The sequence below is a fragment of the Polypterus senegalus genome, chromosome 15, assembly GCF_016835505.1.
Source record: "Polypterus senegalus isolate Bchr_013 chromosome 15, ASM1683550v1, whole genome shotgun sequence".
Lineage (NCBI taxonomy): Eukaryota > Metazoa > Chordata > Cladistia > Polypteriformes > Polypteridae > Polypterus > Polypterus senegalus.
Genome location: NC_053168.1, coordinates 89868652 through 89893108, shown reverse-complemented (window position 1 = coordinate 89893108; position 24457 = coordinate 89868652). Strand labels below are relative to the sequence as shown.

General features: G+C 39.4%; 1 protein-coding gene across 6 annotated transcripts in view; it reads right to left on the bottom strand.

The window, feature by feature from the left end:
• Window positions 1-24457, bottom strand: part of rad54b (RAD54 homolog B) — a 147498-nt gene that overhangs the window by 44129 nt on the left and 78912 nt on the right. For all 6 annotated transcript variants that reach the window (XM_039736627.1, XM_039736625.1, XM_039736626.1 and 3 more), the window contains 2 exons: window positions 22729-22868; window positions 10309-10599 (listed from right to left, as the gene is read on the bottom strand). In XM_039736627.1, coding sequence (XP_039592561.1) covers window positions 10309-10599; window positions 22729-22868 — 431 coding nt within the window. The remainder of the gene's footprint in view (window positions 1-10308; window positions 10600-22728; window positions 22869-24457) is intronic.

The following is a 24457-nucleotide window of genomic DNA, read 5'->3' as shown; positions in this document are numbered from 1 at the left end:
CATAAACATCAAAGTGTCCACCACTCAAATCGTCACCTGTGAATCTAAGATGTTTAAGAGGCATTGGTGGTTGTTGAAAAGTGTAAAATATTTGGCCATTTCGGTACACTTGAAAGCGACACCCAAACAATTCAGCGGCAGCCATCAACTCACATGCCGAACCATAGGTGACGGGCTTAAGCATTTCACTCTTATAGAGCTCCTGTGTAGTATAATTATCTCCTGTACCGTCATCAGTCCACACCTGGAGCCTGTCCCAGTCATTCAATACATAAGATACAATTTTCCTCCGGATATCAACAGTGAGCCTGATATGGCCGTGCAATATGTAACAAAGAGAATGGAAAAGGCAGTCTTTAGGGTGCGAGCAACTGTTGCTGGGGGTGCCAGAATCCATGAAGGAAGAAAAATGAAAAACATTATTTGTACAAAATCTTAATTTATTTATCCATTCCTAAATAATTAAAATGGGCAGGCTATTTCGTATCAGTGCAATACGCCGTTTGTTAAAACGGATGACTCCCGCTCTTACGTGCAAGTCTGCCTGGATATTATGAACTATCGTATCTGTTCAAGTTCTATTTAAATTTTAAATAGAAGGAATTTTTATTAAGTCGACAGAATATTATTCCGGAATAAATCAACTCAAACCTTAAATAACTTATATTTTGCTCTCCATAAAAATATATCCTGTCTAAATTATGCAAGTTAGAAATAAAGTAAACGTTAAAAGAACAAACATTTAAATTTCTTTACTCTTATGTAATTTTAAATAAAAAATAAACTTAAATTTTAAATATCCCAAAAGATTTTGCTCTCCATAAAAATATATCCTGTCAAAATTATACAAATTCAAATATGAACATATTATATATATATATTATATATATATAATAACAAAACCTGGAAATATAAATAAAATGTGTTCTTTTCAGCAATAACAAATCAAATCATTCAGTTGTCTTTGCTCTTATGTAATTTTATCAGAGCTGGAGGCCTGGCATCTTTTTTTGGCAACAAGTTCGTTTATGTTTGGTGTGAGGTTCTGTGTTGTGGAGATTCTCAGGATGGACTGCAGGTGCTTATCAGTGAGAGACGACTCCTGTGTGCTGTTTTGTTAGTCTTCATGACTGAGAAGAGCTTCTCACACAGATATGTGCTACCAAACATGCACAAGGTTCGAGCCGCATGTAGACGGAGCTGGAGCATTTTTGCGGGAATGGAGTGAATAAACTGTGCGGGCCGTGAAGTATCATACTTTGCCTTCAGTGTGCCATTACACTGCAGCTCAATCACCTCCATCTGAATCTGCACAGGTGCAATTTCCACATCGACAGCAAATGGGTTGTGAAACAACTCAAAATTCTTTTTTGTTCTTCAAAGTCACCAAAGTGCTGTGCAAACTCAGTGCGCTCAGTTTATCAGCAAACACCGGTGGGAACACCGTAGTGCCGACTTGGTTCAACATTACTTGGCAAAAGGGAAAGTGGGGCAAGTTGCACTGGTGCATTTGTGTCTCCCATAAAAGTAGCTTCACTTGAAATCACTTTGTGATTTTGCACGGGTATAAACGTCTGCTGAAGTGTCAGATTCTTCTTTAACTCTTCTGCTTTCTGTATCTTGTGCATTGCATTCAGGTCATCTTGATGTTTTGTCTCATAGTGCCATCTTAGATTAAATTCTGTAATTACAGCCACAATAGCTCCAAAAATAAGACACACGGGTTTACCGGCAATGTCAGTAAACATATACTCCCATCGGTTTTTAAAGGCTCTATGTTCAGAATCACCTTTTCTCTTTGGCATTGTGTGGGCTAGCTTCGCAATAACTTGCAGCATCATAAGCTAGACTTGATTAACGCGGTAAGTGTTTGGCAAGGCAGCTGAAGCCTTGCCGGGCCATTAATAACAATAATATATAAAATGATCTCGCGGGCCGGATATAATTACACACAGGTCCGGATGTGGCCTGCGGGCCTTGAGTTTGACACATATGGACTAAATAGAACTTGAAAAGATATATTTTTTCAAATGTGATCGCGCAATTCAGATCAAGTTGACTCGCACTACAGTTACTGCGCTGCTATTGTGCTATTGTGGTTTTGCCTGCGTGCCTCAATAAGTTACCCTCCCCTCACTCTTACTTTTTTACCGTTCATCTAATGAATACACCGAGTATGGCTTTACCAAAACAATCATTGATCGCGAATAAAGTATCCATTATTCATAAAGCTTCAATTGGTGATCTGTCTTTCTGCATTAACCGCATATTTTTTCATACGTCTCAAACCAAGGGGATGCGAGGCTAAAATGAATTGGGAAGCACACGTACATACTCAGTGCATCCCCTCTCGGGAATCGAACCTCTACTATTGCGCCACGGCGTGTGGTTTGTCTATTTGAGCGTAGCAGTGTAATTCAGTTTTTGTTCAGCACTCTTTGGAACTGTTGCTTTTTGTCTGCGCACTGCATCGGTTCACGTGAGCCACTGAATATGGTTTTATATGTCACTCGCTCGCTTCTAATTGTTTCGCTGCCTTCTTAATTATATAATGTATGTTTTCTTCAGCGGTTTTAGGAGCTCTTCCTGGTTTTCTACGTGCTGCATGATTACGTGGGAGGCGTGATGATGTCACGCGAAACTCCGCCCCCCCCACGGCTTTCGAGCTCAACTCAAAATAGCTTCCAGTTATGACCATTACGCGTAGAATTTCGAAATGAAACCTGCCCAACTTTTCTAAGTAAGCTGTAAGGAATGAGCCTGCCAAATTTCAGCCTTCTACCTATACGGGAAGTTGGAGAATTAGTGATGAGTCAGTCAGTCAGTGAGGGCTTTGCCTGTTATTAGTATAGATATGCATTGAGAAATTGTCAAATGGTAAAAAACCAAATATCAAGAAAAGCTCTGCAGAAAACAACACATAGAAGTTGCATTGAAATAGCTGACTGAAATAAATACATAAATGTTTAAATGTGATTACTGAGATAACAAACAATAGATATTAAAATAAAAAAATGCTCACTGTGTAGACATTGCCATTTTGGAAAAAAGTGCAAAGTCAGATGTGCGAACTAACAGTTGCAGAAAATTTTAACTTGTATAATTACTAACTATGTTACCCAGCTTCATCTGGGAAATTCTGTAAGATCATGGGCCTCAGTTATATTGTCATTGGTTAATCAAATGTATAGTTTGTAAGTAGTACTATGTGGTTAAGCACTTTCTGTATATAACATGTAAGAGTTCTTGCATTGAGTGAAATGTGGCTTAGCTCTGATGGTGAGGCTGTTTTAATGGAATTTGCACCTCCGAATTACAGCTTTACTCATGCTGTTCGCCAAGGTAAAAAAAAAAAAGCAGCGGCTTAGCAAATACTTATTTGAGTTGGTTAAAGTGTAAAGATGTCGGCTTTGGTACATTTCGCATTTTTTGAGTATCTCACCATTGTTATTCAAGGAGTTTCTCAGTCTCCAATATTGTCAATGTATAATGTGTCTTTCTTTGAGGAATTCTAACTCAGTGTCAAATATAATAACTACAACAGGTTCCTTATAGTTGGCGACTTTAATTTTCATATCAATAATCAGTGTGACTCGAAGGCAAAATAATTCATCAATTTCCTACAAACTTTTGATCAGAGCCAGCACGTTAGTCAGCCAACACACAAAGGTGTGGCACTTGCTGGATTTAGTGATTACTAAAGGATTAAAATTCGATGAGAGGCAGATTGTGGACATCAGTTTATCAGACCATTTTCTCTCAATTTTCTCTCAATAGTTAATGTAGTAACACTGACAGCTAAAATTAATGAGGCGTAAAAAAACACTTCTGATTTATCTGCAACTTCAAAGTTTACTAACATTTTAAGCAACCAATCCGTTTGTAATGCTTACTACAATAGTGATAATAATGTAAATAGTAACATGGAAAATTTTAATGCTAAAGTGAGAGCTGCCGCTGACATAATTGCCTCCTGAAAAGACAGTTAAAAACTCCTCCAGCACTGTAACACCATGGAAAACATGCCAGAGAACTGAGGTAGAAAAACTAAATTGATTGTCCACTATGAAATATTGAAGGCTAAAATAACAGAAAACAACAACACAGTGCGTCTTGAGAGGCGGTGCTACTTCTCTAAAATCTATCTATCATATATATATATATGTGTGTTTGGGGGGTGGCCATTTGATCTTGCGGACTTACATGCATGTTATCCAATTGACATTCGGAACAACCATCAGAGGGTTAACTGGAGGTGACTGCCAGCATTCTTTATGTTTGAGGACCACCATGCCCCTGTTGCTTTTGAAATTAAATAGAGTTGGCTGGTTCTGAGCGTCAAGTGGATGATAAGATACATACAAGACGGCAAGACAAACACATTAGTGAGTCTTCATTGTTTGTCAATTTATTTTTAAAGTTTTTTTTTTTTTAATTATATTTTTCTCAAACAATTAAAAAACAACAACACTATTTATTTTCCTCTTGGGAAACGCTGGGTATTTCAGCTAGTTATAAATAATTCTGGTAATCCAAGTATTTTATGCTCTACTATTGATTGTTTGTTAAACCAAGGTCACTCAATAGAATGCTTCCAAAAAACTTTCAGTGAAACTTGTGAGGCTTTTGCTATATTTTTTAATCACAAGATTAATGATATTAGAAGTAATATAGTACATCCCCCAATACTGATTCCATTAAATCCTGGTATTCCATTTTAAGCAAATTAAATTCTTTCACCAGGACAGATTTATCTGATCTATACAGAATTATTTCTCAGCTGAAACCAACCACCTGCATCCTTGACCCAATACTAACAAGTTTTTTCAGTGTCGGACATGATAATTGATAGTGTGCCTGACATATAAATTCATCATTAGATACAGGGGTCTTCACTGACTGTGTTAAGACTGCTGCTGTTAAACCCTTGCTCAAGAAAAAGAATCTTGACTCCCCTGTTTTTGACAATTTTAGACCTTGTACTAACCTGCCTTTCTTAAGTAAAATCCTAGTAAAAGCAGTCATTACGCAGCTAAATGATCACTTGAATAAACATTCTATTCTTGACAAGTTTCAGTCAGGTTTTAGAATAAATCACAGTACAAAACACTGCACTCAAAGTAGTAAATGTGGATAGGGTCTGTTTATCTGTTCTCATCCTCTTAGATCCTTGTGCCGCATTTGATACCATTGATCATAATATTCTTACAAATCACCTTAGTGAGTGAGTGGGACTCTCCGGCAATGTCTTAAATTGGTTTGAGTTTTACTTAACAGGTAGAAAATTATTTGGTACTTTTGGTAATTATATTTTGAAGATAAATGATATTCTATATGGTGTTCCACAAGGATCTATTCTGGGCCAAGAGCTCTTTTCAATCTATATGCTTCTATTAGGTCAGATTATCTCAAGCCATAATGTGAGCTACAACAGCTATGCTGATAACATACAACCGTATCTATCAACAGGGGCCTGATGATTCGGACTCCATTGGTTCACTGACTCAATGTCTTTCTTGTGTTTCTGAGTGGATGAGTAGTAATTTTCTCAAACTAAATAAGGAGAAAACAGAAATCTTAGTGACTGGCAAAAATGGATATAGTAAGGATATTAGAAATAAACTTGATCAATTAGGCTTAAAAGTCAAGACAGATGTAAAGAATTTAGGGGTAGTTATTGACTCTGACCTAAATTTTAAAATCACATATTAATTAGGCTGTCAGGACAGCATTTTCACACTTAAGGAATATAGCAACATTTAGATCCCTTAAAACTTTTCAAGATGCTGAAAAATTAGTTCACGCTTTTGTTTTTAGTCGACTAAATTACTGTAATGCACTCCTCTGAGGACTACCCAAAAAAAGACATCAATCGGTTGCAACTAGTGCAGAATGCAGCTGCCAGAATCTTAACTAGGAAAAGAAAATCTGAGCACCTATCTCCAGTTTTGATGTCACTACATTGGTTACCCATGCCATTTAGAAATATTGCTTATTATTTTCAAAGCCTTAAATAATTTTGCTCCATCCTATATTTCAGAATGCCTTTCCCCTTGCACTCCAAACCGTAGGCCTAACCTTAGATCTTCAAATGAGTGTCTGCTTATAATTCCAACAGCTAAACTTAAAAGAAGTGGTGAGGTACCCTTCTTCATCATTTGTATGAAAATGTGTTATATAAATAGATGTTTTCTTTTACCAAGGACTAATATTATTGGCAGCAGTGTTGCAAGGATTAAGGCTTTGGAAGTAGAATTTCAAACCCTGAAGTAAGTAGGTAGATAGACAGACACTTAACTGATCCAGAGGGAAATTTAAGTACCAGTAGTCAAGGATTATACAAAGTTAGATGCAAATATTTACACACTATACAAATAACATTAATCTTAAAGTCCAATACAGGCAATGTAGATGGTGCATACAATAATGCCAGTTCAATGGGAATCGTGCAAATAATATTACTACCAAAGTAACTGGTGTCACATAATAATACAGTGACATAATATTAAAGTAAAAATAAAAGAAAATGAAATGGTTTATGCTGATAGGATAATATATTGAAATTGACACATTATGAAAAAAGGTTAAACAATAGTGACCAAGTAGGGAGATATCAGATGTAGTGTGTGCTCTCCCTAATCAGCATCTCTCTTCAGGCTTTTCTTTATGGTCATTGTAAATGGCAATTTTACAGGAAACTGTATTCTTTTGAAATTAAATGGGAAATTTGTAAGAATGTGAAATTTGAATAAAAAGTATAATTATAATATACAGTAATTGTTAAACTGCGGTGGGTTGGCACCCTACCCAGGATTGGTTCCTGCCTTGTGCCCGGTGTTGGCTGGGATTGGCTCCAGCGGACCCCCGTGACCCTGTGTTCGGATTCAGCGGGTTAGACAATGGATGGATGGATGGATAATTGTTAAATGTTACAACATTGGCTTTGTGTTTTTCATCATTTTATGTTCAACCTTGAGTTTTTTTTTAAACTTGCTACAGCCATAAGCAGACAATAAAGTCCTCATATTGAATTATGCTTTACTTTAACTTATAACAAATGGTGATGAGGTTTACAGGCTGCACAAATAACACTTGGTACTACTGTATGTATAGGAAGCTTTTTAAATGACTGGGGATAACCCTTTAAAAGTCCACAGATGCAAATATATATTTAAAGAATTTTGGAGCACAAGGTGGGGTGGGCAGGGCAGGGCAGGGCATCTCAGTTCAAAGTAAGCTGATGAAAACGTAAATATAAACCATTTTGGAGGTTACAGATCCTCTCTCTGTTTCCTCTCTCCCTCCCTTTTTACTTCTAGTGAAGAAACACCTACACTCACAGCCACCGACTTGGCATTCTTACTGGAGCTTTATAGTGCACTTGCTAAGCCCTGATCTCTGCATCTTCCTTGACATTTGCCACTTTTTCTTCTTCCATTTCACACCTGACTGTTCATGCCAAATGTGATCCATGTCTCTTTTTTTTTCCTGTTCTGGACATTGCCCCTTCCTCAGTCCACAGAATTGGTTAGGTGCTATTTGCGTGGCCTATCAATCACTTCTACTGTATCCTTTGTTTATATAAGGCCCCCTTGTCAGGGCTATGTGGAGTATGTACTTTAAAATAAAGACGTACTGACGAATTAAAAAAAAACAACAACAACATAAAATGGATTATTTTTTTTCCTATAATATCAAATTTCAATACATTTAGTAACACTTTTTTGAAATTTTGGGGGTATGGTTTACCCCCTAAATAATGATATATCCAAATGTCCTACTGACGTACTGTAGATTACAACCCTGACAAATAACAGATTTTTATCTAAATGGAAAATAGTGTTTGTGATGATGAGTGAGCGAGTCAATATTTACAATATTTATTACACTAAGGGTGCAAAATTGTAGCATAATAGTTCAACCTTAGTTTTCTTTGAAAAAGAGAAGAGCTGTCATCCTCGGCAATATGCTTTCAGCTAGCATCATTTATACTTTACAGACATTATTAATCTGCTTTATACCAAACATACAGTACACAGTTAAGCCAGGCTTCATGTATTTAGAAAAATAAAATACATTGTAAATGTATTCATGATGTGTATATATAAGCATCCAAGTACATCTCAATTTAACGATAGTTTTAAAAAAAAAAAAGTGTAATGAGTCTTACAGATTTTATCAACATAAATATGTATATCATTATTTAAATTGATTACTATAAATGTACGCATATATCACACACATGTACATACACTCACTGGCCACTTTATGTTTAATGTTAATGTAATTGCTTAATTACGATAGAATATAATTTTCTCACAGCTACTTAGATGATGGTGTAGTCTTTAACCCCGTGTAAGATAACAAGAAACAGAACTTTCTCAGCTATATCTCTAAAACAGAGTGTTAATTAAGCTAGTTTAAGCCAGTTTAGCTTGGAATGTATATTTACAAATAGGAGATGGCATACAGTTTTCTTTTTGCACTCCGCGGGAGTAGCTCTGTTGCAGCTGCCCATAGTCAGGCTGCTTGCATCATGAAGGGGATGGGGGAAAGCCCTCGGGAGCCCCATCCCCGGAAGAGTCAAAACCGCTGGAGAGCCAATGGGGTCAGGTCTGTTGGGGATCGGAACTGGTGTGGTGCTGAGGCGTCGCTCACTGCATGGCAGCACTCTGGCTCCAATTTAAGGCGGCCCATACGGGTGGGTGCATGGAACGTCTTGTCTCTCCAGCAAGATGATCATCTTCCTCTGCTATCGGAGGAGCTGCGTAAACTCTGCATTTCATTGGTGGCACTGTCTGAGGTGCGCAGACCGGGGACTGGCCAGATCTCAGTACGTGGATACACCTTTTATTGGTCTGGCTGTCATACTTGGGGAGTAGCTATTGCTGTAGCAGACTGGCTTCTTCTGATGGAGTCCGATATCACATCTTTCAACAAGCCATATTATGAGACTCAGATTATGGCACTGCCTTGTCTATTGTCTCAGTGTATGTTCCGACCGCGGTGTGTGATGTCTCGGCAAGGGAGACATTTGATTGGCAGCTTTGCTTGGTGGTTGATGGGTGCCCACGAGGTGACTCTCCTCTGGTCATGGGTGACTTCAATGCAGCCACTGGCACTGACAGGGCTGGCTATGAGGATTGTCTCGGTCCCCATTGGTCTGGTGACTGTGGTGAAAGTGGCTCCATGTTCCTTGACTTTGCAAAAGGTCAGTGGCTGCGAATCACTGGATCCTGCTTCCAGTGCCCAAAACCACATTGTTGGACTTGGTACTCCAATATTGGTGGTGCGGTGAAGGAGATCGATCACATCCTCATGGGCAAACGCTGGAGGCTCTTGCAAAACTGCAGGATCTACAAAAGTGCCCAGTTTGTGAATTCTGACTACAGACTTGTTTTGTTGTTGCTACTTTTAGGATCCAGCAGGTTACCTCCTAATAGGAAATTGAGCCTGGACTTGGCCAGACTCCAAAACCAGGCTGTTTCTAATGAGTTTGCACACAGTTTGTGTGAGGAACTTGCAGATTTGGTTACAACTGATGATCCTAATGTGATGTGGAAGACCTTCCGTGACAAGACCCTAAAGGTCAATGGCAACTCTGGTCTGTACCGGGAACTGAGAAGGACAGCTGCGAGGGCTCTGAGGGCAGATAAAGAGGCGTTTGTTAGAGAAATCTGTGAGCAAGTGACACACCATCTGTGTTCTAGCTAACTATGTCCTGCATGCAGAGGATCGAAGCATTACGCATATCTGAATCTGTTCCTCAGAGAGTCGCAGTCAGGACGGGTGATGGCATGATCTTTACGGATGAAACTGCAGTTGTGACCCGCTGGGATGGCTACAAAGAGCAGTTGTTCAAAGCTGATCCTCCAGCTAGGAGGTTGGATATCTCTGGGTTCAAAAATCTCTACAAGTGGTTGTTTCTATAATGCAAACAATCTTTTCCTCGGTGGGGTGCTTCCACCTTTCAGTTTCTTCTTAAAGGCAGCATCCCCACCACTCTCCTTGGCAAAAGTTCTGAAGATGTATTTGAATTTCATAAAATCAAAAATGTCAGAAATGGAGTGAAATTTTAATGAAGCTGAACTAAGTTTTCTTTTCTGTTTTACTGTTGAAAGACTTAAAACCTGTTTCTTTAACTTTAAGCATAAAGAGTGCTTAGAAAAGAATAGTTAATTCAATTTATGCAATTTAGAAAACAACAATATAAAATTATTCAATAAAAATTCAAATACAACAAGAATCCAAATGCCAACACTACCTGAATTACTTGGACAAGATTACTTGTTAGATCATAATACTTACCTTTATGGTAGTATAAAGCAAAGCAGGATGATTGCATAGCTTTTTAAGTGCCCCAATACAGACGAAATGTGGACTGTTCTCAAGAACACCCTGAAGTAAGGATCTGACAGTATGGGATGCCAGCAGTGCTCGGTAGACTTCCAACTGTAATGGAGAAGGTTGACAAAACAATACCCATTCCACTTTGGGAGGCAGATAGCTATTAATTATCTCTTGTGTCCGGCGTAATGTAAAGAATCCTGTGATGCGTACGAGCTCTGAAGCCCTTTCATTGCCAAGGCTCCTTTCCTCCTATAGTAAAAGAAAGATATTGGACCAGTTAGCATTTAATCAACTGTAGTAAATATAGTTATTGTGATTATTTGTTTATTTTCAAATGACTTGCCACAGAGGCATTTTTGCATATTTCTCTCTCTCTCTTTTTATATATATATATATTTATATATATATATATATATATATATATATATATATATATATATATATATATATATATATATATATATATATATACACACACACACACACAGTTGAACCTCTAGATACGAGTTTAATTCGTTCCAGCACTGAGCTTGTACAGCGAAACCCCCAAAAATATCAACATAAAAATCAATTTTCCTAACAAATAACACTGATAAATAAGTGTGGATACACTTTGTCTGCTGAGCGTCATATGATCATAACTGAGCTGATGGTTCTTCGCTCTCGTGTGTGTGTGTGTCTCTCTCTCTCTCAAGTGCTTGAACAAATCAGAAGAGCGCAGAGGAAACTCAACTGCACCTCTTCGTCCTATCCATTGTCCTGGCAAATTCTTAAGGTGTAGTAGTGCTACAACTTAAAGGACTCCATTTCCCAGCTGCTCTGTGGGTATTTTAACTTAATCCTGATACTCTGTATGTTCAATTCATCATAATAACTATTCATGGTGGCTTTAAAATCGGTACTGACCCCTACTCTCTTTTCTGTTTTTTTTTTTCCGGTTTCTTTGTGGTGGTGGCCTCGCCACCTCCACCTACTCAAAGCTTCATGATGCTCCAACAATGATGGACGGATTAAAAGGAAGAAGTCTACGTGACCATCATCATCATCAAGCCCTTCCGTGAGAATCCTAAAGCCAAAGAGGACTGTTTCATTTATGTTAGGTAGAATGCCCAGAGGGACTGGGGTATCATGGTCTGGAATCCCTACAGTATTTTATTTTTTCTCCAGCCGTCTGGAGTTTTTTGGTTTTTCTGTCCCCTGGCCATTGAACCTTACTCTTATTCGATGTTAATGTTGATTTATTTTTTATAATTATGTCTTTCATTTTTCTATTCTTTAATATGTAAAGCACTTTGAGCTACTGTTTGTATGAAAATGTGCTATATAAATAAATGTTGTTGTTGTTGTTGTTGTTATTCCCCTGATTGGACGTTTGAGGAGAACGCAGGGGCTTGCAGGGGACAAGAGGGGCCAGCGGGAATCTTTAAAAGGAGCTGGCTAAGCAGCAAAGGAAGCCATCGTATGTGTTTCCACTCACCTGTTGTCTTGTCTGCCATAACCCCTGTGGAATATTGTTTATACCCTGGATCGTGAAACTATAAGGATTTATGGACTGTCTCTTGTGCCTGCCTGTCGTGCGAGTAATGTTGGATTGGTCATCAAGCTTCATCGTAGGGAGCACTCCCCAAATTCCCACCCCTCACTGCATCAAGACTACTGGTAGGACTGTTTATTACATTATTTACGGAAAGCTGTTCCTGGGATTGTCACCTATTACTCCATACCACTTCTTCAGTTACTGCTGCATTGGGACTGATTCATGGATATTGTCGTGGGTGTTTATTGTTGTGTGTTGCATTTATCATCACCGTAGGGTAAGGGGTGGGTTATCTGATCATTTGTTGTTTATATTTACTTCCCATTTAATATATCATTCATTCATTTGATTTATTGGATTTTGTGTCTCTGTGAGTGTGGGTCTGGTCAAGGCTGGGTGCACTTCTGGAATCTCCAATAAAAAAAATAAAAGAAATCACAGCAGGTCAGGGTTCGTGGACTCAGTCATTCGCGGATGTTTCCTTAGAACCTAACAATTAATTATTAGCAGAAATCGCAAATATCCTCCACAATTTTTTATGGCTTTTTTCGTGGCAAAACTGTCAGAGAGAGAACAGGAAACAACCACTGAGGGAAACGTGGTCTGGGATGGTGAAAGTAGCCAATCCGAGAGAGTTATTCATTTCTCCTTGCTGCTGATTGATTGCTGCCCTGTGACGGGACTCCAGCTGAGTGTCCTCGTGTTTTCCATTTTGTTATTGTATTAATTTTGTTATTCTTAAATGCACAAGATGTCGCCAAATCAACCTGCACCTTCTAAGGCTTCTGGCACTGAGCCTAAGTACCAGAAGTAGTTTAAAACACTCCAGCAGAAGGTTGAACTACTGGATGTGCTCCGGGAACTAAAATGTTATGCTGCAGTAACGCGCCACTATGGCATTAATTTAAGCACTGCAAGCTACATAAAGAAGAACGAAGCAGCGATCTGGAGTGCTGTATCTGTAAGTTTCTGTGATAGTGCCAAAAAGGTAACTACTGTAAGGAATAAAAATATCGTCATGATGGAATCTGCCTTGGCATTGTGGATCACCGACTGCAGGAAGAACATCCCCTTGGATGGTATCATCTGTGAGAAAGCACGGAAATTGTACCAGCAGTTCGCTACAGGAGACAATGTAGCAACTTCCCATCACAATGTTCCTTAAACCTATAAAGAAAAGCCAGCACGAAGACCCATCCAAAGATACGATTCCTCCTGAAGCGCCTGATGAAGAGGCACCAACCAAAAAGGAGTTTTAAATCCTCTGCATCGTACTGCACAGCTACTTCATCATCATCAATATCATTCATCATTGGTGAGTACCCATACATTTTACTGTATTCTAATTAAATGAAATTATGTATTTACTCTACTTATAACAAAGAAAACGACAGCGCATACCAAAGAAAACGCGCTTGAATGAATTACGATACGTACAGTGGTAAAATTGGTATTTTACATTCTAACCCCGTAGGAGACATAGCAGTACAGTACTGTACATATTGTTTTTAGGTAATGTTTTAATGTATTAAGCGGAGTTAGCAACGAAATTAAAGTGCTTTGTATTTAGGGTTTAAACTATAAAAATAGGCATTTAAAAGGAATTTTTTAATCATATCCAAAAGTCGCTTTTTTTCCACAATCTGCAGGTGCTCTAGAAACGTAACCCCTGCGAATTTTGGGGGCGTACTGTATATATACTGTATATATATCCAATGTCCTAGCCTGAGGATCAGCTTTGAACAACTGCTCAAAGTAACCAGCCCAGTGGGTCACAACTGCAGTGTCATCCGTAAGGACCGTTCCATCAGCTGCCCTGACTGCGACTCTCCGAGGAACAGATTCAAATGTGCGTAATGCTTTGATTCCTCTGTAAGCAGGACATGGGTCGCTAGACCACAGATGGTGTGTCACTTGCTCACAGATTCCTCTAACAAACGCCTCTTTATTTACCCTCGGAGCACTCACAGCCGTCCGTCTCAGTTCCCGGTATAGACCAGACTTGCCATTGAGCTGTGCGCTGCGACTCCTCTTGATGATATCCAGGGTGCCCTGCGAAATGAAACACCTCCAAGTCCAGGTTCATTTTCCTAGCAGGTAGTAACCTACTGGACCTAAGACCCTGAGTATGACAGCCATCAGACCGACCAGATCAATAAAAGGTGTATCCACCTACAGAGATCTGGCCAGTCCCCGGTCTGCGCACCTCAGAGAGTGCTGCCACTGAAATGCGGAGTTTACTTGCCGGAGAGTCAAGATGTTCCATGTGCCCACCCGTATGGGCCGCTTCAAATTGGGACCCAAGTGCTGCTGTGCAGTGGGCAACGCCTCAGCACCACATCAGTTTCGATCCCCAACAGACCTGACCCCATTTACTCTCCAACGGTTTCGACTCTTCCGGGGGATGGGGCTTGCGAGGGCTTTCCCCCCATCCCCTTCATGATGTGAGCAGCCCAACTATGGGTGGCTGCAACAGAGCTACTCCCAAGGAGAGTAAAAACGAGTCCTTTCTGTAGTCTCGGAGATTTGTGAAGTTTTTTTTTTTTTACGGTGGCCGGAGTGCTAATCCTGCCACTAACCCCCATGATTTTCCTGCAAGTTGGAGGACCGCTTACAGGGCCGGATGAAACTGGTCATACCCAAGACAAGCTGATCCTAAGGCTAGGACGTTGGATATCTCTGAGACAAGGGTTCTTGAGGCTGATCCTCCAATTAGCTATGAACCACCCAATCTCACTGGGATTGCACAGGTGGTGAACTAGCTGAGGGGGGGAAGGCTGCAGGGATCTGTGGTATCCAGGGTGAACTTCTCCAGGCTAGTGGTAAGGCTGTCCTCCTAGCATTGCAACCAATCTATGCTTCCATTGGGGAGACTTGTCGTTCCTATCTGGAAAGGGAAGGGTGATCGCCTGGACTGCAGCAACTACAGGGGGATACCACTGTTCTTGGCGCCAGGTAAGGTCCTTGCTAGGGTCGTCCTCAATAGGATCCGTGATCACTTGCTCACCTAACAGCGACCGGAACAGTATGGTTTTATGCCTAAGAAGTCTACCATCGACTGCATCCTGGCACTGAGGGATCTCAAAGCGCAAACGTGAATATTGGCAGAGTTTCTTTGCAGCCTTTGTCGATTTTTGCAAAGCATTCAACTCAGTTAATCGAGCTGCCCTGTGGGACATCGTGAGGGTTTGCGGGATCCCCTCGAGGTTGCTGGATATCATGACTGGTACTGCGAGTGCTGTGCAGAGTGGAGGCAGGACCTCTGCATTTTTCCCAGTTGATTCTGGGGTTCATCAAGGGTGTGTTCTTGCTCCTACTCTGTTCAATGCTTATATGGACTGCATGTTGGGCAAGGTCGTGGGGTCCAGCAGCTGTGGGGCATCTGTTGGTGAAGAAAGATTCATGGAACTTGACTTTGCTGACGATGCCGTGATCTTCTCAGAGTCATTGGAGGCTCTTATTGAGGCGCTCGAGAGACTGAGTGAGGAGTCCGAGTGTCTGGGCTTGCGAGTTTCCTGGATAAAAACCAAGATCCAGGCCTTCAATGACCTCTTGGGCACAGCCATCAGCACTGTTTGCGGAGAGAGTGTTGACCTTGTTGAGAGGTGTACTTACCTTGGCAGTGACATTGATGTTTCTGGTGACTCTTCCTGTGAACTCAGTAGACGGATTGGGAGAGCATGGGGGGTCATGAGGTCTCTGGAAAGGGGTGTGTGGCATTCCCGATATCTATGAAAAAGGACGAAAGTCCAAGACTTTAGAGTCCTGGTGCTTCCTGTTTTACTATATGGTTGTGAGACATGGACGCTATCCAGTGATCTGAGACAAAGACTAGACTCATTTGGTATTGTATCTCTCCGGAATATCTTTGGTTATTGTTGGTTTGACTTTGTGTCGAACGAATGGTTGCTCATGAAGTCCCTAATGAGGCACATTACCTGCATTGTGAGGGAGTGTTAGTTACGGCACTACGGCCATGAGGTGCGTTTATACAGTATATATATGTATATACACACACACACATACTGTACACAGTAGAGGCCTGCGAAGTTGCAGTTCAGAGTTCGTGGCCTCAGTCATTCACGGATTTTTCCTTAGAACCTATCTAATAATTGTTAGAGGAAACTGCATCTATCCTCCACAATTTGCATGGCTTTTTTCGTGGCAATACTGTACTGTAGAGAGAACAGGAAGCAACTGTAGAGGAAAAAGCGGCTTGAGATGGTGAAAGCAGCCAATATAATTTGAAACTGAAACTCCCAGCAGTGGCTCTGATTGGTCTTCTGCTAAGGGTGCTGGGGCTGTTGGGGGTCAATGGATGTCAGCGCGACTTTTAAAAAGGGAGCCGGTGACCAAAAGCAAAAAAAAAAAAAAAGTTTGTCTGCCTTCTGTTGGGTTACCTGTACTTATTCATTTTGTCCTGGATCTTTTCGTGATTGGCATCTGGATTGTCAGCGATTGCCTGTGTACATGAGGACTGTAAGTGGATTCATGGCCATCCTGCAAAGAAAGGAGCGCTCCTGAACCCGTCTTCACCATTTTAAGAACTAGTGGTAGGATTATTTTTACATTTCCATTCAATGTGCAGATCTCTATTTTCATCATTACATTTCATTCGTTGCCGTTTGTGTGTGTGTTTGTGCTTTGTTGTATTTAATGTGTAATTGCCGTAAGGGGAACGGGGTGGTATCGTTGTTTTCATTTATTTCATTTGTTTTCATTACATTCTTTATTTGCTGTTTGATTACCGGTTTGCTTTGTTTACGTCTCTGTTTGTGAGTGTATGCGGGTCGGTCCAAGGCTGGATACGTCCCTGGAATCCCCACCATAAAAATAAATCACAGCCTTCTCAACGGTGTGAATATTAGCGGCACCAGACCGCTACAGCGTTATTCATTTCTCCTTGCTGCTGATTGACTGTGATGCATCTCCAGCTGAGAGTTCTTGTATTTTCCATTTTGTTCCTCTTAACCCTTAAACTGCCACAACCGGCTACAGTCATTCTCCAGTGCCATTTGCGAGCATGCAGGAGCTGATCAGTCAGTGCCATACATTCGTTGAGCAGCCAGCTCATGATCACTGCCAGCCCCTTGTGAGCAGAATGGCTGAACGCCACCCTAGAAGACATGGAACGCTGCTCAAAAAAACCCTCTTAAAAAATGCTGATAGACTACTTTCCCATTACTCCCTTACTTGAGGCTGCTCTGTCGTGTGATATGCTCCTTGCGCTACGCGTACTTAAAAGCCTGAACGGCACCTGTCCTTTTTCGCTGATTGCTTTGTTTCTCTCTCCTCCCCCAGACATCCTCTGCTCCTGTTGGGGGTCCTGCTCCCCTATGATGTTTGCCTATTCTTTAATTGAGAACTAACTGCATACTGAGCTTGTTTTACTTCTGAAAGAGACATGTTTGTTTGAAGTGTTTGAATAAAGTTCCAGTCTCTACAATCTCCTGTGTTTGTGTGCAAATCATTGACACAAGTGTGACACCCTGCAGCCTCACTGTCCCTGGAAATTGAACTGCTCCACTAAACTAGCCTGCAATCATTAGCGCTTACCTCTGTGTGCTTGCGTGCTGCCAGTTCAAGCGCAGTTGGCTCTGCGATTTACTGAATTTCATCCATGGCATCAGTTGCACCTTGTACATATTGTTCCAGTAGTTTTTTAAAATAGATTTTACAGTTCATTTGCAGTGTGTAAAATGATCAGTGTTGCAGTAATTGTGATGCTCTTTGCATGAAAAAAAAGGTTACATTAAAATTTCACTTTTTCTTTGTGAATTGTGATGTTTACTTAAAGTGCAGCAAAAAAGTATTTGGCGTCCAGGGATGCATTAACCCCCAAGTAAGGGGCAGTTTAAGAGTTAAAGCCCCAAGATGCCGCTGAAATGCTCTGCACCTTCTAAGGCTTCTGGCAGTGAAAACACGCTTGCATGAATTACAGTACATATAGCAGTAACATCGGTATTTTACATTCTAGCACTGCAGGAGACATAGCAGTACAATATACAGGTTTACCTTTACATTCTTTTTTTAGGTAATGTTTTAAGCTGAGTTTGAAATTAAATTGAAGTGTTTTGGGGGCATATTTAGGGTTTAAACTACTTTGTATAAAAATAGGCATTTTTTTCACCACATCCAAAATTTGCGGGTGCTCTAGGAACGTAACCCCCGTGAATTTTGGGGGTGTACTATATAGATGTGTGTGGGTGTGTGTATATTATATATATACACATACACACACAAACACATATATACACTCAATGGCCACTTTATTAGATACACCTTGCTAGTACCAGGTTGGACCTCCTTTTGCCTTCAGAACTGCTGTAATTCTTCATTGCATAGATTCAACAAGGTGCTGGAAACATTCCTCAGGGATTTTGGTCCATATTGTCATGACAGCATCACACAGTTGCTGACAATGTGTCAGCTGCAAATGCATGATGCAAATCTCCCATTCCACCACATCCGAAAGGTGCTCTACTGGACTGATATCTGGGGCCTCATGTGTAAATGGTGTGTGAGCACAAAAATGTTCTGTATGCCCATTTCCACACTCATATCTAGATGTACAAAAACTAAACTTGGCGTAAAGCCACACACATTATCACGGCAGCACAAGCCATTGCATGCATATGTTTCTGCTTGGTTTTGCAAACTGGTGGCACCCAGTGTGAAAGCAGTGCTACTGTTCAGTCCAGTTTTCCTTTTTCAGATTCACATCCCAGATACAGGCTTTATCAAATACACTGAAATTAACCACATATCATTTACAAATGTAAGGCACCTGATTGCAATCAACCTGTAAAAATGGTTCACGTAAGGGCCAAGCTATTCCAAATACCACTGCTGCTGATTAGAAAGCTCTATGGCGGGTTGTGTCAAAGGCATAGAGCATTATCAGGACACAGCTTTCATCCCTAGAGGACATTTTTAGCACACGCTGCATAAGGAAAGTCACCAGCATCTGCATGGATTCCATTCAGCCATGCACACAGTCTATTTGAACTTCTCCACTCTGGCAAGCACTTCAGAGCCTTTCCTTCACAGACCTCGAGATTCAGAAACGGCTTCATCCCAAGAGCTTTATTTAAACACACTCAATCAGTCCATAAAAAGCTCCCTGTACAGCTGTAATATTACACAACCTGAGCCACTTTATGAAAGATTTGCACTATCTGCACAATACGTGCATGTATATTGCACTTATGCTTTCATACTGTATATTTTTCTTTTTTTTTTTTAATCGTATTAGTATTATTATTATTGTTGTTATTTTATCATTTTATAGGAAAATAAGTTTATGGAGGATGTGCGTATTGAATCGCATTGTATCATACAATGACAATAAAGGAATTCAATTCAACAGAACACAGCACGTATTTACAGAGGATGACTACTGGCTTCTAAGTCACTTTAGACTTACAAGAGCTATGCTCTTGGAGCTGTGTGCTGTTATAATACTAGGATGTATACTTGATATCATTTTTAAAATGAAATGCATTAAAATATGTATATTACATTATAGGGAAAAATTGTTAAATTAATTTGAATAATGTATATTGTTAATTAAACATGTGGGGGAGTGGTGGTGCAGTGGTAAGTGATGAGCTGGTGCCCCATCCAGGGATTGTTCCTACCTTCCAAAAAATTTTAATACATGCTTTAATGCATTTCATCATGAAAAATGATATCTAGTATACATCTAAGTATTCTAAAATGTTCAGAGAGCTGTAATATCACAAATGTATGCTGTGTGGAGTTCAGTGCCTGCGCGCTTCTGCCTACTAAACAGAAAGCCTGTTTAAGCACGTAGTGATTCACACATATAGAATATGAAGCATTTAATGTGTTACTTTAGATATGACGGGATTTGAGAAACTCACAGTAGTTGTAGAGTTGTAGAGTACATAAAACATCAATTTTAAGAAGTTTGTGACATTCTACTTTAATGACAAAATGAACTATGAGTTTAAAGTGGAAATTTCCGGATTAAAATTGACATTTCAACCTTTTTTTCTTCACTGTGTCCGTGCGTTAACATTTCACGCTGATCAGGATTTATTTTAAATTTTACAGGATTTTTTTTGTGTATGCCAAGTTTTAGTATGACTGAGTTTGGCCACTTAAATACAGTGAAACCATTGTCATGTCCAAAAAACTAGTTTCAGATGATTTGAGCTTTGTGACATGGTGCGTTATCCTGCTGGAAGTAGCCATCAAAAGATAGCTACACTGCAGTTATGAAGGGATGAACATGGTCAGCAACAAAACTCAGGTAGGCTATGACATTTTAAATGAGGCTCAGTTGGTACTAAGGGGCTCAAAATGTGCCAAGAAAATATTCCCCACACCCATAAACCACTACCAGCAGCATGAACCATGGGTTGATGTTGTTGACACCAAATTCTGACCCTACCATTCGAATGTCACAGCAGAAACTGAGACTCATTAGACCAGACAACTTTTATTAGTCTTCTATTGTGCAATTTTGGTGCGCTCGTGCAAATTGTGGCCTCAGTTGCCTGTCTGTAGCTGGTAGGAGTGGCACCCGGTGTGGTGTCCAGTTGCTGTAGCCCATCTGCTTCAGGGTTCAATGTGTTTTTGTTCAGAGATGCTCTTCTGCATACCTTGGTTGTGATGAGTGGTTATTTGTGTTACTGTAGCCATTCATTCTGCTTGAACCAGTTTGGCCATTCTCCTCTGATCTCTGGCATCAACAAGGCATTTTTTCCCTGAGTACTGACACCCCTAGGATATCTAACCTTTTTCAGACCATTCTCTGTACACCCTAGAGATGGCTGGGTGTGAAAATACCAGCAGATCAGCAGTTTCTGAAATACAGCAGCCCATCTGGCACAAACAACCATGCCACATTCCAAGTCACTTAAATCTACTTTCTTCTCCATTCTGATGCTTGGTTTGAACTTCAGCAGTTCATCTTGACAACATCTGCACGCCTAAATGCATTGAGTTGCTACCACATAATTGGCTGATTATATATTTGCATTAACAAGCAGTTGAACAGGTGTACCTAATAAAATGGTGCACGCGCGCACACACACATACAAACATGCATCAATTTATTGCACAATTTCAAATACCAACAAAGATTAGCTTTTTCATTCAACTTTACACATATCAAAAATATTATCTCTCTGTAGCTCGGTTAATCAAAGCATGAGTTTAAGTTTATTTAAGTTTCTGCTTTGCACATGACATTTTGAAGTATACACATACATTAGAGCTACCACTGTGTTTTATGCATGGCCACTGTTATCTATATCAAAAAATGGACAAAATGTATTGCCAGAGTCAAATCATAGGTCCGTAAATAGTACATACTGCAAAAACTATGCAGCACTTGATGCTGAAATGACAAAGAAAAATAAACGTGTTCATAACAAGCTAGATGACACCATTATAGGTCTTGTTGCATTATGATCTCTATTTCAGTCAATTTCCTATCCAATCTAATTCATGTCAGGTCTTGTTCCAGTTTTGAAGATAGCTGGGAACAAAATGTGGGATTCCTTAGAAGAGCTAAAAAGGTATAGGTGTGGCTAGCATGTACAATTCACAGTAAAAGCAGGTCACACATGATGCATATACTTAATCTGATAACAGATTTTTAGGAATTGCTACCGGAAAAAACTGGACAGATATAAAGTTAGCCATTCTTGGTTCTCCCTAGAATGGAAAATCACCTTTTCTTTCTCCTGCAGTTTGTCAAATTTGACAATGACAACTTGCACTAATTCCAGTTAGTCAGTTTTGGTGACATTTGTTTTTCCCAACAAGTATATGGACTCCCAAAAGCAGTCTCTGAATACTCTAGTATAAAGAGAAAACAAAGATTCTTCCTTTTCTCTATATCCTCCAGTCCCATTAATGTATTTCAAAGGCATCTGCATTATTTTCTTTTATCTGGGGGGCCTAACATCTGTTCCAGTTTTTCGACACAATATGTAACTGTGTACTTTATATCATGAAGTTAGGCATCATATTGAACTTGCTCTTCATTATTCTCATTTCATTCTTAAATGTATTAATTTCACTCTCAATTTTTCTCTCAATACTATGCTTTATTTTCTCAAAATTATTCATACTCAAATGGCTTACCTTAGTAGTAAGCTCATGCTTCATTTAGAACATAACATGGCTTATATTTTTCATGAATTTGACTATTATCTTCCTTACAATACAAGTGTAGATTCTTTTGACTGGTGTCTTGAGTGACCACGTGGGTTAGTTTTTGATGAGGGTGGCACTAATGCAGTTGCTTTTGCAACTTTAGCAACTAGCTGGACCTGCGGAGTGCAGTGAAGTCAAACAATGTTGTATGGCCTCAATGCTCAGCATTCAGGATTTTTTGAGGACATATGCCCTAAGAATTTAGGTTGCTGGTACAGGAAATTAAAAACAAAATATACCAGACATCAAAGTGAAATAAAGCAATACTGTAAAAGCATTCCTGTTGCAGAAGAAGCTATTACGACCATCTATGTCTGACAACAGGCAAGACCAATCTTTGAGTTCTTAAGAGTTTAGGGGATGACCCAGGTAGGTTTCTGGGTGGAAAAATCAGAAGCAGATGTTATTTTTTGATAAAGCAATTTACAAAATAGAAAAAAGGAGAGCAGTCAGCCTAGATTACTTTCAGTAGTCACTCACTGTATACTTCCTATACAAAGCCTAAGCATTCTAGCCACCAAAACATGTTTTTGACTTCTGATCAAGTATGGTCCAAATTATTGATTGTTCTATATTGTGTAATTATTAATGAAGAATACTTTGTGTATTCAAAACTCATGTTTTATTTAAAAAAAAAATATTCTCACCGTAGTTGCTGATGGTTGTCGAGACTTCAGAATAGGTTCTTCATAAATTTTTCTGTAGGTACTGGAAGACCCAAGAATGCCTGGGTTAACAAATTCAATTATAGCATAGAATTCTTGCAGATCATTCTGAACTGGAGTTCCTGTCAATAAGGAAGAAATTCTCAAACTCATTTATATATAATGGTAGAGTGAAGTTTAAAAAGAAAAAAAAGCTATACACAATTAACAAGACAAAGGCTAAAAGCTCAACTGCTCATTTCATTTACAGTGTTTTTAATAATGAAATAACCAATGCCTGCATCTTAGAAACTGTCATTTATTCACTGATTATACAACAATTGTGTTTGAAATATTAACAGTAATCATATTATATCAGGAATCACTATTGATAATAGCATTTGCTATACATTCTGAAATAGTAGAGACCATCAAACTATATGGTTTATGCTTCCTTTAGGAAAACAAAAATCTGTGACTGCTTTAAAATATTTCAAATATAAGTAGTACTAGGGTGTTGTACTGTGTTAGCCATTATGAATGTAGTGAAAAATCAAGCTAATTGACATCTTTTATTGGCTAACTAAAAATATTACAATAAGCAAGCTTTTGAGGCAACTCAGACCACATTACATCTTGCCTTTTTTTGCTTTACAGCCTTAAATGAAAAAACACAAACCAATATTTTTCCAGATTTATTTACTCAATATAATCTATAATACCATTCACAACACACCATACCTACAGTAAAGCATGGAGGTGGCAGTATCCTGTTGTGGGGGTGTTTCTCTGCCGCAGGGCCTGGGGCTCTCATTAGAGTAGAAGGAAAAAGGGATGGGACAAAATACCGTCACATTCTTAAGGAAAACCTGCTACCCTCTGCCAGAAAGTTCTGGGCAGAATGTTCACCTTTCAACACGACAATGACCCAAAGCACAAAGAAAAACTGACCACACAGCGGCTGAAGGAGAAAAAAGTGAATGTCCTCGTGTTGCCCAGTCAGGGCCCAGACCTAAATCCCATTGAAAATCTGTGGAAAGATTTGAAGACAGCAGTGCACCAACAATCACCATCCAATTTTACCTAACTTGAAGAATTCTGTAAAGAGGAGTGGGAAAATAATGCTCAATCTAGATGTGCAAAGCTGATAGAGAAGAATCCCTTCAAACTAAAGGCTGTCATTAAAGCAAAAGATGGTTCAACAAAATATTGACATGGGGGGTGATCCTTTATTAATCTCAGTATGTCTTGTTTTTGATTTTTTTATAATTTTTCTCAACTGTAGTTATGATATCTTTCACATGAATTTTATAGATTGCATTGAATAAGTAAAGCTGGGAAGAAATATTTTTTGTGTATGTTTTCATTTAAGGCTGTAAAGCAAAGAAAATGGGAATATTTTGAAGGGGGTGATTCTTTTCTATACCCACTGCATATGTGTACACTGTACACATATTGGGGCTTTCAATTTTCAAAGGTGTAATGCAATGTTTTTCTTTAATTGCGTTAATTGACATAATTGGCTGTCTAAGCCAATGGTTTCCAAAATGAGGGCTGTGGCCCCAGCAAACGACATTTAATACATCACTTCCTATTTAACAGATTTTCTTTAAATTGTCTTATTTTTAAATAAACATACAGGTAACTGAAAATGTTCTTCAGTTGTTACATAAAAGTAGTCATGTATGAATGGATCAATACATGAGAGCAGCAGTCCTCAACCACAAACAGC